Here is a 15,917-nt window from a genome sequence, read left to right as displayed (position 1 = left end):
AGCAGCTTGTCGGGAGGGTCGGCCCGTGGTTCGGCCGAGCACCAGCTCAACATTGGCCTGCTGGTGCCGCACACGAACTTTGGCCGCCGGGAGTACCTCCGGTCGATCAACTCAGCCGTTCAGGGCCTGCAGAAGGGGCGCGGCTCGAAGCTCACCTTTCTGAAGGACCACGAATTTCAAACGTCCAACATACACTTCGACATGATGTCGCTAACGCCCAGCCCGACAGGTAATTATCACGGCCTGATCCCCCGCGCAACCAAGAGAGCCGCGTAATTCAAACAAACCTGTGGCCCTGACTGTTCGTTTCGAAACCCCACAGCCATCCTGAACACGCTGTGCAAGGAGTTCCTGCACGCCAACGTCACCGCCATTCTGTACATGATGAACTACGAGTCGTACGGGCGGAGCACGGCGTCCGCCCAGTACTTCCTGCAGCTGGCCGGCTACCTCGGCATCCCGGTGATCTCGTGGAACGCGGACAACTCGGGCCTCGAGCGCCGCGCCTCCCAGTCCGCCCTGCAGCTCCAGCTAGCGCCCAGCATCGAGCATCAGGTACGGATTTTCTGCTTGTTTCTCCGCAACTGCTCTCACTATCTCTATCTCTTTTTCTCTCCCGCTTACACTCTCTCTCTCTCTCACTGTGCCTCTCGCTGTGTATCTCTGTGGACGAGAACACTGCTCCACGTTGCAGAGTGCCGCCATGCTTAGCATCCTGGAACGCTACAAATGGCACCAGTTCTCGGTGGTGACGTCCCAAATAGCGGGCCACGATGACTTTGTGCAGGCGGTACGCGAGCAGGTGGCAGCCATGGTGAGTAGTGCGGTGCGGTGCGGAAATGCAATATCCTGCCAGCCATTCATTTCCACTCCATTGCCTATTACACGCCTATTATCTGCCCCCCTCGTATTCTGCCCCGTATCGCAGGCTGGGGCTACCGGTGCAGTGTGCCCCGTGCGCGGCATCCATTTCGCGGTTCTTCGGGGGGCTGGTGCAGATAAGTCTTGCAGAGGGGGTTCATAATACTATATGAACTCCGCGAGCCGGTTGATGAGGTGGAAAATTAAAGTCGCTCCTCGCCGCTCGATGACGACCGATCTCGGCTGGCCCCGTGGCCTGCCGTCGACGGTTGTGGGTGTGTGTAGGGCGCGCTCCATTATCGGTGGAGCTGGCAGAAAATGGAACGAACTGGTGATTTGCAGCACATTGATGCCCCTTGCTCACAATCTCATTAGGCCGAGTCATTAATAACCCGGTGCCCGGGGCCCCACCGTCGATGAGGATGACGGAAAATGCGGGCATCTCCACACGGGCGATGACTATGCGCTTTTCCGGCTCAGTGGTCGCGCGGTTCCAAGTTCTGAGAGCCTAACGCTGCGCTAGGCATACGTCAAACACGATGTCCCAGTGTTCTGCATGATCTGCTCTTCGGAGGACTGTTTGGGGCTTCCAGAACGACCTCCGTTTGGCTTCAGAAACTGCTGTGTGACGAACTAAATAGGGTTCAGCACACGGTTCAACAATGCAATACAGGTTTGCGAACCCCGAATCAAACTGGGCACTGACTAACTATTTCTACGGCATTCGCACAGTTACGACCAGTTACGGGAACGGCCAAAGAGTTGCGTAACCCTGCCTGTCCATTGCATTGTTACAAGTTACTACTCGTCATTGGCCACGTCAGGCACTGCATCAGCCGGGCCTTCCGACACTGGAGAACACAAGAGTTAACCTGCCCACCTGGATTAGGTCCGTTTGGAAAACGTACAACCTGGAACGGTTCGAGCACGGAACCGACGTGGACGTGGATACGCTCCATGCTGTCTTTTCGAGGGGCTCCAACAACATTGACTCCCCGGCCGTTCTGTCTATGTTAGCACTTGCGATTGGACAGTTCTAGCCGATTAAATTGATGGCTCTCGCCCTAGACCTAGACTGTCCTTTGGGGGCGGAGAAGGTGGCGTTAGCCCTTGATCCTTGATTGATGATGCTTCGAAGCTATGACGAATTCTTGGTGGGATTGGGCACTACTTAGGAAAATCGGTATATAGACCCATACTCGTTCTCTCTTTCTCTTTCGGACCGATAGGATCACTTCAAGTTCACCATACTTAACTCAATTATCGTAACCCGTCCGAGCGATCTGCTGGAGCTGGTGAACAGCGAGGCGCGAGTGATGCTGCTGTACTGCACCAAGAGCGAAGCGATCGAGATACTGCACGCGGCAGAGGAGCTGCAGATTACCGGCGAGAACTACGTGTGGGTGGTGACGCAGAGCGTGATCGAGAACACGCAGACGCACCCGCAGTTCCCGGTCGGCATGCTCGGCGTGCACTTCGACACGTCGTCCGGTGCGCTGGTGAACGAGATCGCGACCGCGATCCGGGTGTACGCGTATGGCGTCGAGTACTACCTGAACGACGTGAAGAACACGGGCCGGCGGCTCGACACGCACCAGCTCTCGTGCGAGGACCAGGGCCGGGGCCGGTGGGACAGTGGTGAGGTATTCTTCAAGTACCTGCGCAACGTGTCGCTCGAGAGCGTCGAGTCGAACAAACCGAACGTGGAGTTCACGGCCGACGGTGACCTGCGGTCGGCGGAGCTGAAGATCATGAACCTGCGCCCGAGCGTCAACAGCAAGGGCCTCGTGTGGGAGGAGATCGGGGTGTGGAAGTCGTGGCAGCAGCAGAAGCTGGACATCCGCGACATTGCCTGGCCGGGCAACTCGCACACACCGCCGCAGGGCGTGCCGGAGAAGTTCCACCTGAAGATCACGTTCCTGGAGGAGGCGCCCTACATCAACCTGTCGCCGGCGGACCCGATCAGCGGCAAGTGCCTGATGGACCGGGGGGTGCTGTGCCGGGTGGCGGCCGACCACGAGATGACCGACATCGATATGGGCCAGGCGCACAAGAACGGTTCGTTCTACCAGTGTTGCAGCGGGTTCTGTATCGATCTGCTGGAGAAGTTCGCCGAGGAGCTCGGCTTCACGTACGAGCTGGTGCGGGTCGAGGACGGCAAGTGGGGCACGCTCGAGAACGGGAAGTGGAACGGGCTGATCCACGAGCTGGTCAACCGCAAGACGGACATGGTGCTGACGTCGCTGATGATCAACGCGGAGCGGGAGGCGGTGGTCGACTTTAGCGAGCCGTTCATGGAGACCGGCATCGCGATCGTGGTGGCGAAGCGCACCGGCATCATCTCGCCGACCGCGTTCCTCGAACCGTTCGACACCGCGTCCTGGATGCTGGTCGGGATCTTCGCCATCCAGGCGGCCACCTTCATGATCTTCCTGTTCGAGTGGCTGTCGCCGAGCGGGTACGACATGAAAACGGTGCTCCAGAACGGCCAGTCGACACCGTACCGGTTCTCGCTGTTCCGCACGTACTGGCTGGTGTGGGCGGTCCTGTTCCAGGCGGCCGTCCACGTCGACTCGCCGCGCGGCTTCACGTCGCGCTTCATGACGAACGTGTGGGCGATGTTCGCGGTGGTTTTCCTCGCCATCTACACCGCCAACCTGGCCGCGTTCATGATCACGCGCGAGGAGTTCCACGAGTTCACCGGGCTGGACGACTCGCGCCTGTCGCACCCGTTCTCCCACAAGCCCACCATCAAGTTCGGTACGATCCCGTGGAGCCACACCGACTCGACCATCTCGAAGTACTTCAAAGAGATGCACTACTACATGAAGCAGTACAACCGGTCGAGCGTGGCCGACGGTGTGACCGCCGTGTTGAGCGGCCAGCTCGACGCATTCATCTACGATGGCACCGTGCTCGACTACCTGGTGCAGCAGGACGAGGACTGCCGGTTGCTGACGGTCGGCCAGTGGTACGCGATGACCGGGTACGGGCTAGCGTTCAGCCGCAACTCCAAGTACGTCGGCATGTTCAACAAGCGGCTACTAGAGTTCCGCGCCAACGGGGATCTGGAGCGGTTGCGCCGCTTCTGGATGACCGGCACGTGCCGGCCCGGCAAGCAGGAGCACAAGTCGTCCGACCCGCTCGCGCTCGAGCAGTTCCTGTCCGCGTTCCTGCTGCTGATGGCGGGCATCCTGCTGGCCGCGCTGCTGCTGCTGCTGGAGCACCTGTACTTCAAGTATTTCCGCAAGCGGCTCGCCAAAAAGGACCGCGGTGGCTGCTGCGCGCTCATCTCGCTCAGCATGGGCAAGTCGCTCACGTTCCGGGGTGCCGTGTACGAGGCGACCGAGATCCTGCGCCGGCACCGCTGCAACGACCCGATCTGCGACACGCACCTGTGGAAGGTGAAGCACGAGCTGGACATGTCGCGCCTGCGGAACCAGCAGCTCGAGAAGGCGATGCACTCGCACGGCATCAAGCCACCCCAGCTCAAAATGGCGTCCACGGGCGACATCATCGGCGCGGCGGCAGCGGCGGCGGCCGCCGGTGGTGGTGGTTGTGCGAAGCTACTGGCGACACCTGGAGGGGCCCGGGGCGCCCACGTTGGCCCACGGCAGCCTCCCCACCTGCTCGGCAACCTAAGCCTCGGTGGCAGCGCCCAGGACCTCTACCGTTGGTCGTACAAAACCGAAATCGCCGAGATGGAAACGGTACTGTAAGCATCGTAAGAAGGAATTGTGTCCGACGACAGGAGACGAAAACAGCGTTGGAGCCGACCACCACCCACCCACACACCGACCCACCCACACCCACCTACACACATACACACGCGCGCGCACGTTTGGGAAACGGGTCCCACCGTTGACAGGCCGCGGGAAACTCCGCCGGGGGTTCCGCATTTGCGAGAACCTCGCTGCCTTGCAGAGAGGTTATACAGTAGACAGTAGTAGTGCTAGTAGTAATATTCGTAGTAGTAGAAGTAACCGAGTATATTGAGTTCTCCTCCAGTCCTTTTTGATTCGGGGGTTGAACCGACTGTAACTGACTGACGACTGACCCCGCCACTGGACCGGGCCGAGTTTTACTTGGTTTTTCGCCGGAAGCACGCGAGGATGAAGACGGTGACACGACGGTGACGACGACGATGACGCTGAGTTCAATTATATTACGTAATTGTTAAGGGGCGCAACCCGCATCCGGCAAGTTACAGTAGCAGGCCTTCACAACAAACACGTGTAGACGTATAGACCCCCCCCGAGGGCGTTGAAACCACCCGACATTGGCTCCTCTCCTCCCAAGCGCTCCCCATCCACCACCATCAAGATCCACAGCCACAACACAGGTGCTGAGCTGATGGTACGCGAGATGCGCGGAAGTAGAACCTCTCACACCGTTTACCAACTCGTCACACACTAGCCGTGCCACGTGTCCAATCAGCTGACCACTGACCCCACTTCAACTCCTCCTCAAATCACCTAAGAAGTTAACTAGAACGTAATTAGGAGTAACCACAGTTCGCGCGACAAGGTGGGCGCAGGTGAGCGAAACTTGTACGTGGGGCTGTGCAATACGCATCATTCTAATGGCAGTTGGCCGACATCCCAACACGCAGCATCAGCAGCAGCAGTGCGGCAAGGGGGAGCGTGCGGCATCGGGTTTACTTTTGTGATCACCATAACAGAAACGGACAGCAATGTAACAATTCGTAGCAACCTCTATAAGCATCCACTCTTAACCCCACAGTCACAACCGCTGCGACTTCCTCGAACTAACCTCTGGACAAGGCCCCTCACAGGCTGAACGGCACCACTCGCGAAAGTGTGTTTGTGTGTGTGGATGTGTGTGAGTGTCTATGTGCGCGGACTATCACTTCCGAAAGTGACAGAAGACATTGGGATGCTCTGTCATAACCGGTGTGTGAGGTGCCACCTACTGTTGCGTAGTAGCTAGCTACTAAGGACTACTGCAACACAGCGCACGTTATTCATTTTTACTCGGCGTGGGAGGAGGTAGGGCGGCGGGGAGGGCTCAGTGAAAGGTGCTCCAGAGATGCTCCATCATTTGACTGGTCATAAGGAGAGCGAGAGAGAGAGAGTAATCCGTGGGTGAGGCTCAAACTTTGTGGGGACGGTCAAAGGGGTTGAGTTACAAGCGCACAAACAGCGTAACCATTGAATGCCCGAACACAACAACAACACACGCACACAGGAACAGGACTTTTTACGATAGCGGCTAACGGGGGTGGTTGCCAGAATGCAGTGACGAAAACAGAAACAGTTAACTTCGTAGTAAAAGCAAGTATAAAGAGTACGCCGGCGAGTGTCCGAGGGCCGCCGGTGTATCCGGCCGCATCCTTAGAACAGCATTTTCTCTCAAGCATGCGACGGTGGCCTGCAGTGCATGGCAGGCAAGTGTAAATTGTTTAACAAAAAGAAAAACGCATAAAGTACGGTAACGCTGTAGCGCTGTAATAAGCAAAACCTTAAAACGAAAAAGAAAAAGAAGAAAAAAAAACACTAAACACAATTGCTTATTCAATCACTGTATGGCGTGTTCGGTGTTGGCAAGTGGAAGGTAGAGCGAAAAGAGTGAAACGAAAAAGCAAAACCCGTTAAAGAAAGATTTCAATCGATGCAGCACGTAACGTAAAAAAACAGCAAACCAAACCAAAAAGCACAAAACTAAACCAGAGAATGTGAGAGAAAAATAAGCGTTGAACAAAACAGGAAAAGAAAAAAAACTTCTCACACCCGAAACAACCACACGTAAATACTCACTTTTTCACTTGTGCATAAAATTATTTAAGAACAAAACAAACGATGGCCTAATTGTAACAGTGAACGAGGGTGATGGGGTAATATTTGCGGGGAAATAATATAACTTAAATCATAGCGTGTCGTAAGTGATTATTATAGTAAGCCGATAGAAACTGATCCCAAGTACGAATGTATGTGTGTGTGTGTGTGTATATGTCAAGAGAAGCTTTTTGAATGAAAAAAGTTCGCATACATACAAACAAATCAAACAAAATAAACAAAGCACACAATTTAATGACATTCAAAAACAAGATGAAATAATAATAATGAACTAATAATAATAATAATAATAATAATAATAATAACAACATAATATAATAATAATAATATAATGGTATAATAATAATACTAATAATAAATCACCACAAAAACGGTAAGAGAGAAGTAAATGAGAGGCAAGGGCAAGAGAGTAGACACATTTAAATAAAACGTAACTGAAATCAAAAATGAAAACACAAGGCAGTGCATGCATGCAAAACATTAAAAAAAAACACACAAAAAAACCAAACATATAGTTCCGCAATCCTGATACACGGGTGTCGCGAGTCGTCGTACAGTTGCTGTACAGTGGGCAGACAGTTTCGACCACCCACCATCCTGTAATGCATCTGAGTTCCGTTCCGATGCTCGCTAAACGCTTTAACGATCTACTCGATCAGAACAATTAATTTTCAGAACCTCAGTGACATCGCATGAAATGCTTCGTAATGGTTTTAATTTCTGTCCTGATCGTATACGTTGCCATAGATATGTTGGGACGAACTTGGCCGTGCGCTGGGATGCGATGGTGGGAAAGCGTCATGCGTAGCGTACGATGCTGGTATGCGAAAGTCTTGCGTGCATATTTAGTGCCATATTTATGCCGCTGACGAACAGTTAGAGGCAACATTTGTCAGATTAAAACATAAAGCTGTTGCCAGTGATTGTTGTAATGGTTCAAAGTTTGATTAAAATATCATTATTACCTATGGTTACTATTTATTATAAGGTCGTGAACAAAAAAAAAACAGAACAGACTCATACTCATAGAGAACACAGTTTACACACGAATGGTAACAAAAACAACAAGCAGACTAACAAAAATTGAAATGTGCGTGTTAACAATTGAATTAATGAAAAAAAAAACAATAGTGAAATTAGCAATGAACTGCAGTAACTTAGCGGCAAGAAAATGGTTAACAGTTGGATGTTGTGCAAAACTACAAAGAAAGAAGATGAAAAAAGACAAAAAAAAACAGTTGATTAAAACCAAGCAACCATACCCAACTACGTCGAGTAAAAAATGGCAAACCATTCATATACGAGAAAGCACAGCCCTTTAAGTAAGCAAACCGAATTGAGCGTGTATTAGATAAGAAAATGGAAAATCAATTCTAGAAAGAAGCTGGCGAGCTGTTTATATAGGCGAGGTTTAAAGAACGATACGTACAGCGGCAACGCGATGGACGAGGGTTGAGTTAACAAAACGATATCTTGAACGTGGAGAACGTTTCCCAGTTAGACAGGAATCAGACTACAAAACGACAGAAACGGGCAAATGATGATAGTGTTTGTTAAATTGTTGTTAGCGTTGTTACACTCCGTTTCGATCAACACACCACCTGGTTTCCTCTTATATTGATTCCGTACTTTATTTCGTGTTGGAATACGCAAAGATTAGCCAATTGAAAACAGTATATTAGGAATGGACCAGAACAATGGTAAATCATCCGCTCGGTTCTCCGATGGTTAGCAGTAGCAAAGACTAGCTATAATATCGTTGAAGGAATTTTGTATCGAACGAAAGGAAACGAGCTAAAATGGGCAGGCGGATCCCTGCATAGGCACGAGACGGTTTTTATTTCTGTCTTCGTTAAATTTAAAGGACGTAAACTTTGGCACGTTGTTGTTCAGTGGCAGGGTAAACGGTTGGCCAACAATGGCACACGTTGCAACAGGAAGCAGGTTCAACTCATGAACCATTTCGGTAACTTCGGTTTCATATAAGTGTTCGTTCGCCGAAGACGCAAGCACTTGATAAGTTAAGACGCACCGGAGTAACACCTGACAAACGTAATAGCGAAGAGCTGTTCAGTCAGCAACGTAGCGCACAAATAGAAGGTTACTCCATGCAAGAGGAGAAGTTAAGATCAAGCTGGCACCAAATGTTAAAAACAAACGTAACAGAAAGACAAAAAACACATGTTTGGAAAGATACATTATTTGTTGAATTGATTACACAAACGGAAGTTACGGGCCGTAACTGTTGAATTGTGTAGTAGTGTAGTCGGTGCCAATTGATCGGAGGTTTGATTCGGGGCAGGCTTAAAAGTGCGCAATCCATTTGTTTGATAACCGCATAAGTCGCTTTTTTCGTTCCGGCTATGGCCGGCAGCGGCGACGTCGGTAAGTTTTGCTGCAGGGTGCATAAGCGTTAGGTGGTGCACGGACCAGAGATCCGTGATCCTGTCCATGTCAGTGAGCTCCGCGGCTCAATTGCGCTTATTTATTGTAGTGTTCTGCGTAGAGCGATGGAGATCGAAGAATGTGGACATCGGCACGCGAAGCAAGAACGCGCGGAAACGTTGAGCCACGGTTGTCAATTTGTAATTTTATTATTTTTCTGGGTATCGGTTACTTGTTATTTCACTGACACCGATGTTCGCCAAAAGCTAGGGTTCGACATCAGACCGAAATAGACAGAAGCAAGTATAAAAAAGGGGAAGAGAGAGAGCGAGACAGAGAGGGATATATATAGAGGGCATGGGAGAGGGAGGGAGAAAAAAGAGGAACACACACACACACATATATACATATAGATTTGAAGTCGTTGAGAAAGTGTTTCGATTCATTTACAAAGCAAAACCACAAAAATAACAATTTACTGCATACCAGAATTCTTGGCTAGGGCTAGGGCCTTTCAGTACGAGGGAAAGAAAACACTAGAGCCGTAGAAAACACGAACCAAACAAGAAGAAGAGGAGCACCACGGAAATCACAGATAAACAGATACCACTCACAAACTGTCACAAAGTGTGTCGACGTCAAATTGCCAACTAAGCCAACTAAACTACTGGGTGTTCCCGCGGTTCGGTTCGCGCGAGTTAACCGAGTAGTCTCTGGATGGGCAGCACAGAACGGGTTAGAGAGGCAAGACACAAGGCGCGATAGCTACAGGACAAGGAAATCATTTACAGTGTGTTACTTTAGTATAGGGAACTCGAACTCAAGATTTCCGATTGTGCAGTACCGTACGAGTGCCAAAGGTGTGCCAGAGCAGCGTTGCGCCTAGGATCCCGAAAGTTACTACTGCAACAGACTGGTGCAATATCCACCGGGCGAGCAGCGCAGAACTAACGGTGTTATAGATATACACTAAATATACAACACAACTGAAGTTCGAACACTTAACTCGAATCGAAATGATATATTATAGAATATCGAAGTCGTTAAAATCTTGATGCATTGACAAATAATTTACTCTGTAAGGTTATAGGTTATAAAAGCTGTACCTCTTTGGGGATTGGTTTGCGTTTGGCGTTACATTGAAAGTGCAGTGCACCGACAAATAATTTATTCCTTAAGATTATAGGTTATATAAACGCATGTCACTTATTGGCAGTTTTTTTGTACGTTTCGGCTACGCTGGTGATATTTGTTACTGCTGTGTCCACGCACAGTGCAAACTGCCGCCATTGGTGGTTATCATCAACCAAGGAGTACAATACTGCATGCATTGGATGTAGACAGAAATAGCGCCCCGTGAACGTGTTTTCGAAACCTCTGCTTTACCACCTGCTTGTCTTTGGAAGTGATGCTGACGGTATCAGGCAAAACTATCATTTGCTTTTACCATGTAGCCAGAGATAGTCAGAGGTCCTGTCGGGATCCTGTCAACCAGGTCCACGAGATGCAAGGCAAAAGAAGCAAATGAAGCGGTAGCTTAGTTTCGAGATTGCAGCGTACGAAGGAAGATGGTATCTCAAAATGAAACGCTCTCAACTATTGCTGAAAGCGCCATTCCAGTACATATGTTAAAGTAGCAAACAATTGTTGTTAGGTTTGTACGTCAGTCATATGAAATTTCCACCGATTCACGTGCATGTATTCGAAAGAATTGTGTCATCATTTGGGTAGCATCAGACCAGAGGTTATGGCTAGGTTTCCAGCTTTTCCATAACGGAGCATTCCGAACTTCCAAACATTCGACGCCTCGCTACATTGAAGGGCTCCCATTTCAAATAGTTTCCAAAGACAGCCCATGACAGTGACGCCCGAAACCCGAAGGGAAAACGGATACTACACAATAGGTTACAACCAAACGTACGTACGGAAGATAGTAAGCAGTCAACAGTGAACCCAGAACCTAGTGGTTCATTATTAATCGCAGCTACCGTACTACGCTGCACTACCGAGACCGTATTTTTGTCTGTATTTTTCGGTTTGATGTACTGTTTCGAGCCATAACATAAAAAGTCTCTTTTTCCGCACAGAACGAACCCGACTATTGACAACCGATATTAGAACGACGATATATCCCTTTTGTTTTCTATTTGCTTTTCCTAATCAGCTGTCTTTGCCATCATGTTGGGAAAACGTTCAAACAACTCAGCCCTGTTTACTTCAGCAGAGCTGAAGTCTGTTTAGCGATATGCAGCATTTGAAAAAGAAAAATGAAACTGATAGTGCTGAAGGAACATGAGCCATCCAAACGTAGGGTGCTAAGCATAGAGTGGACAAACGATAACGGGAAACTAAATAAACAAACGTTCGTGTAATGGAACATTTAAACGAAAGCAACAACCTAACTATCAAGTCTAACTTATGGAACATGAATAAAAATGTAATAGCACACATGGTAGTAGCAACCAGCAAAACCATGTTAAACACGGAACTTTTCTCCTCTGCAGGATCGCGAGATAAATCAAGACACACCTTTGCAGCAAATAAACGTAAGAAAAATTGGAGTAAACTTTAATGTAAGAAACATGCGCAACGCCAAACACACACACACATACAAACACACACTCACACACACACACACACACACACACTCAAAAACAAACAAAATTCCAAAATAAAGGCTAGGTATTCAATAGATAATGGATAAAACAAATAATAAAACAAAGCCCATTTTAAAGCAAACATCTTACTCTAGCAAAGGCGAAACAGAGCGAAAAAAAAGAAACTAACGTTATATTTGAAAGAGAAAGGTAAAAACAAACGCAAAACATAACAAAAGAATTCAAAGCAGAAAAAAAAACGAGCACAAATCCGCGAGAAGTGAACTGTGCCGAAAGGTAAGGGGTGCTAGTTTGCGTTGTTCAACGAAGGCGCAGTGTAGATCTTAAACACGAGGAAATCGATAAACGAACCCGAGGAAGAGAAAAGACGAAACGAGATTGAGGCGAATAAAACCAAGCAGAAAACATATAAATGTTAACACAAAATATTGCACCGAAGTGCGTCGATCTATATTTGTTTCTCTGTTGGGCTCCACTGCACAGCACCGATCGAAATCGGTTTCAAGTAAGTATTTTCAAAACGCTTAGTGGTCAGAAAACAGGTCGTTACCGCAAAACGGGCATTTTTTTTCAATAATTATTATTCAATAATTCTTATTCCTACGATTAATTTATTATTCTCTTAATACTGAAAATCTAACAATAAAATCGTTCTTTATGATTGAAATCGAAACAATTGAATTTTTTTCAGTTTTTTATCGCCTCATTGAATCGACATTTATCGATACAGAATATAATGATTTTTATATGTATTCAAACACAATAGTTCGTTTATTTATTGATATACAACGGAGGTTGACATCTACCGTCCGAGGCTTCCACTGTTGGTGAAGTAGGTCTACGGTCCTCCATAAACCGGAAACACTAAAAGGAAAAAGGCAAGAAATGCTCCGGTAGGTAGCGTTTCTGATGGAGATACTGTCTGAGCAGCGTGGTCCGTTCTTCTAAAGTTAAACTGGAGGACACATGAGGCTGATATTAAAGATTTCTTATTTTATCCACAGTACAATTTGTTCCAGAATAATTTTATTGCGTTGATTCAGTAAACATGCAAAATTCAATCTTATACAAACGCAAACTTGAATGGACAGTGAAGTTTAATAAGGTTTATCCTTCTTGTGAATTTTGGAGTGTTGTGCCAAATTGGTTGATTTCGTGAACGCTTTGTCACAGAATTTACACTTGTATGGATTTTCGTCGGTGTGAGTGCGGATGTGGAATCTCAATTTGTAAAACTGTGCGAACTTTGATGAACAATAGGGGCACTGATACTGTTGGTCCTCATTGTGAATTTTCGAATGTGCTGCCAGATTGCCAGATGAATGAAAAGCTTTGTCACAAATTTTACACTTGTATGGCCTTTCGCCGGTGTGAGTACGGATGTGGACTTTCAATTTGGTAGTCTGCGCGAACTTCGATGAACAATAGGGGCACTTATGCTGTAGGTCCTTATTGTGTATTTTCGAATGCTCTGCCAGATGGCCTGAAGTCTTGAATGCATTGCCACATACTTTACACTGGTATGGCCTTTCGCCGGTGTGAGTGCGGATGTGTACGTTCAACCCTGACGAAGTGGCAAATTTTGAAGGGCAATAAGGACACTGATACTGTTTGTCCTTATTGTGAATTTTTAAATGTTCTGTCATATGACCTGATGCATAGAAGGCTTTGTCACAGACTTTACATTGGTATGGTCTTTCACCGGTGTGAGTACGGATATGAACCTTTAGGCTATGTAACTGTGCGAACATTAATGTACAATGAGGACACTGATGGTGTTGGTCCTTATTGTGAATTTTGGAATGTTCTGTCAGACTGTTTGTTGAATAGAAGCTTTTGTCACATACTTTACACTGGTATGGCCTTTCCCCAGTGTGAGAGCGTATGTGAATCTTTAACTTACTTAATGCTGGATATGTTGCGGGACAATGAGGGCAATGGTGCTTTTGTTTCTTGCGATGGCTTGCGACTTGCGTTTCTTGCGACATTTGCAGCTGATGCTTCTCATCGTCCTCTTCGTACTCTGATTTGATTGCAATTGGATTTTCCTCTGCCTCGAATAAATCATCAGGTAGTTTGCCACAACATTCATATGTCCTATTCGCTTGACGAACAGTACAACTCTTCTGGTTCCAGTGCAAATCCGTCGTCTCATCCGATGTGGTAACTTCAGTTTTAATTGACAACTTTGTGCCATCTGCACACATGTTCTTTGATATAGAGTGATCTTCTCGATCCTGACCGAGTAATTCTAAAGGATTTGTTTGCAGGTCGTCCGGTTCATGATCCAGTAAAGCATTCGTTCCCAGCCGATACTGCTCATCGACATCTACATACTCTAATTTGATTGTAATTGGGTTTTCTTCTGCTTCGAATGGTTGGTTGCCACAACATTCATAAGTCCTGTTCGTTTGATGAACCGTACAACATCTCTGATTCAAGTGCACATCCTTCCCTGTGTCCGGTGAGAAAACTTCGGTTTCAATTGACAGTGGTGAGCCAACCATTTGTTCGCCAGAGTGGTCAAGATGGTCTTGAAGGATTTCTGTTTCGTTCTTCACTGTATTCTGCTGTTTGATAAATTTATCGACCAAAACATTGTTTTCATTACATCGCCAAAGAAACAGATCCATCTTTTTTAAGCGCGCTTCGCACATTGAGCACAAATCAGATGGGACTCCAAGAGAGGATTCAATCTGTAAAAGTAAGAGTTTCATAGACAAGTTTTTATTGTGGAACAAAGTGAGATGCCTGTTGCTACAATTTTAATACCTCTTGACTATATTCTTGTTCTTTATATTGTCCGGCATCGCCGCTCGTTAGAGCATCCAAAGCATCATCGTTCGACAGACACCATCGACATAGCTTTGCGGTTCTGGAAAATAATTCACTATCATACCTTTCAAACACCAACACCAGCTTACTCAACACCATCCTCTTTCGTAATCAATGCCGAAGACTCCATTTTAACTGTAATCGTTTGTTTCAGCGCTTTTGTAACATCGTCCACTTTTCAGTTATTTACCCAACAACGCTTCAACGTGTTTTGCCGTTTGACAATCAGTAATTTTTGACAGCTCCTGGGCGTCGAAAGTTCGTCAACAACGGCGCTCCTGAGATCCCAGAGGTAGTTTGAAGCCCGCCACACACTGTGAGCTGAATTTTTTTACCGGAAGTTTTGGAACGTTTCACGTTGTCTTCTACGACTTTCTGTGAAGCCCTTCACACCGGTTTTCAGCGTTGGCGACGTCAACTTCGTACGCCAAGGCGCCACCTCGTTGGCCAAGGTTCGTATACTTAGTGGTTGGGTGGGAGCGGCGAAATCTTGTGTTTTGACAAATTATTTGTGTTCATATTTGGAAGTTCAAGAGACATTGATTTTTTAGTGTGAGAATTAAAATAGTTTCATGATGAATTTGTGGTCGTATCACAAGTAATAATTAAAATAAAATTATTTTGCATGCTTGTGATACAAAAAAACCTCAATTGAGTAGTCTTCGATTAGTGTTTAACTACCCAAGTTTTGTAATTGTTTTCATCCGAACGACCGGGCGAAAAACATTTCTGTTGCCTTTCGCCTCCGTTCAGCGACCGGTGTGAAAGGAATTTACTTTCAGCTTTTGGTGTGTTCCAGGTTTAGGACGATGCTTGCGGCCGCGCAGAGCGTCCAACCGCAGCGGCAACAAAAACAACAACAACGACAACAAAAGCATCAACAGCATCAACAGCATCAACAGCAGGATCCAACAGAATGGCCGGAGATGGCCTGGACTGTGCAGCTCTCCAAAAGACAGCTGAGGAGTCAGCGAGAGGAGTGGCGAATGGCAGGGCCTTGTAGTGCGCGCGGGTCGCCAAACGTTCCGCCAAATTTAACGTTCCTATCTGTGACGCTCCACGGTCCGCAATTCGGACCGTAAAAACGTCAGATCGTTTACGTTTCGTGTGGCAGCAAAAATAAAAAAAACGAAAAGTCAAACGTGTTTACATTCGAGTTTTTTGGTCCGGGAAAGCAGAAATAGAAGAGAAACAAATTGATTTCTGAATATTTTTCTGTTTTTTTTTCGATTTTGTTGCTATACAAGCAAATAAGAACTTACTTTATCCTCTGTTTGTAAACAAAGCGTTTGTTAACAGTGTTTACGGTCGGGTTTACGCCTCGGCCGACACATAAATGTTTTGACAGAAGCGCAGCAATTTGGCATTAGTCTGAAATGCCAAAAACGTTACGTTGCGCATC

General features: G+C 47.4%; 2 protein-coding genes across 6 annotated transcripts; one reads left to right on the top strand and one right to left on the bottom strand.

Moving 5' to 3' along the window:
• LOC131213328 (glutamate receptor ionotropic, NMDA 2B) lies at positions 1-4,580 on the top strand. Of its 3 annotated transcripts, none has more exons than XM_058207349.1 (5): positions 1-229; positions 323-555; positions 695-814; positions 2,091-4,380; positions 4,447-4,580. In XM_058207349.1, the coding sequence occupies exons 1-5, from the start codon at positions 202-204 to the stop codon at positions 4,578-4,580; spliced, it is 2,805 nt and encodes a 934-aa protein (XP_058063332.1). In that variant the 5' UTR covers positions 1-201. The 3 variants fall into 3 exon arrangements, with proteins under 3 accessions (XP_058063332.1, XP_058063334.1, XP_058063331.1); XM_058207351.1 differs by having other exon boundaries at positions 2,091-4,400; positions 4,479-4,580; XM_058207348.1 differs by having other exon boundaries at positions 2,091-4,580.
• A 7,805-nt stretch (positions 4,581-12,385) lies between these two features.
• On the bottom strand, positions 12,386-14,684 carry LOC131213331 (zinc finger protein OZF-like). Of its 3 annotated transcripts, XM_058207354.1 has the most exons (3): positions 14,453-14,684; positions 13,332-14,376; positions 12,386-13,244 (listed from the first exon to the last, which is right to left on the bottom strand). In XM_058207354.1, the coding sequence occupies exons 1-3, from the start codon at positions 14,612-14,614 to the stop codon at positions 12,778-12,780; spliced, it is 1,674 nt and encodes a 557-aa protein (XP_058063337.1). In that variant the 5' UTR covers positions 14,615-14,684; the 3' UTR covers positions 12,386-12,777. The 3 variants fall into 3 exon arrangements, with proteins under 3 accessions (XP_058063337.1, XP_058063336.1, XP_058063338.1); XM_058207353.1 differs by having other exon boundaries at positions 12,386-14,376; XM_058207355.1 differs by having other exon boundaries at positions 12,386-14,376; positions 14,580-14,598.
• Positions 14,685-15,917: the final 1,233 nt, after the last annotated feature.

Source organism: Anopheles bellator, chromosome X (genome assembly GCF_943735745.2).
Source record: "Anopheles bellator chromosome X, idAnoBellAS_SP24_06.2, whole genome shotgun sequence".
NCBI classification, from domain to species: domain Eukaryota; kingdom Metazoa; phylum Arthropoda; class Insecta; order Diptera; family Culicidae; genus Anopheles; species Anopheles bellator.
Note: the sequence above shows the minus strand (reverse complement) of the source record. Positions and strands in the feature narration are given on the sequence as shown.

What these genes read in the sequence shown, in the direction of transcription:
- LOC131213328 (XM_058207348.1), top strand. Translation starts at nt 202, where the DNA reads ATGATGTCGCTAACGCCCAGCCCGACAG. An exon ending in GCTAACGCCCAGCCCGACAG is followed by an intron (nt 230 to 322) that starts GTAATTATCACG and finishes GAAACCCCACAG; the next exon opens with CCATCCTGAACACGCTGTGC. An exon ending in CGCCCAGCATCGAGCATCAG is followed by an intron (nt 556 to 694) that starts GTACGGATTTTC and finishes TCCACGTTGCAG; the next exon opens with AGTGCCGCCATGCTTAGCAT.
- LOC131213331 (XM_058207353.1), bottom strand. Translation starts at nt 14,614, where the DNA reads ATGGTGTTGAGTAAGCTGGTGTTGGTGTTTGAAAGGTATGATAGTGAA. An exon ending in AACAAGAATATAGTCAAGAG is followed by an intron (nt 14,377 to 14,452) that starts GTATTAAAATTG and finishes TTACTTTTACAG; the next exon opens with ATTGAATCCTCTCTTGGAGT.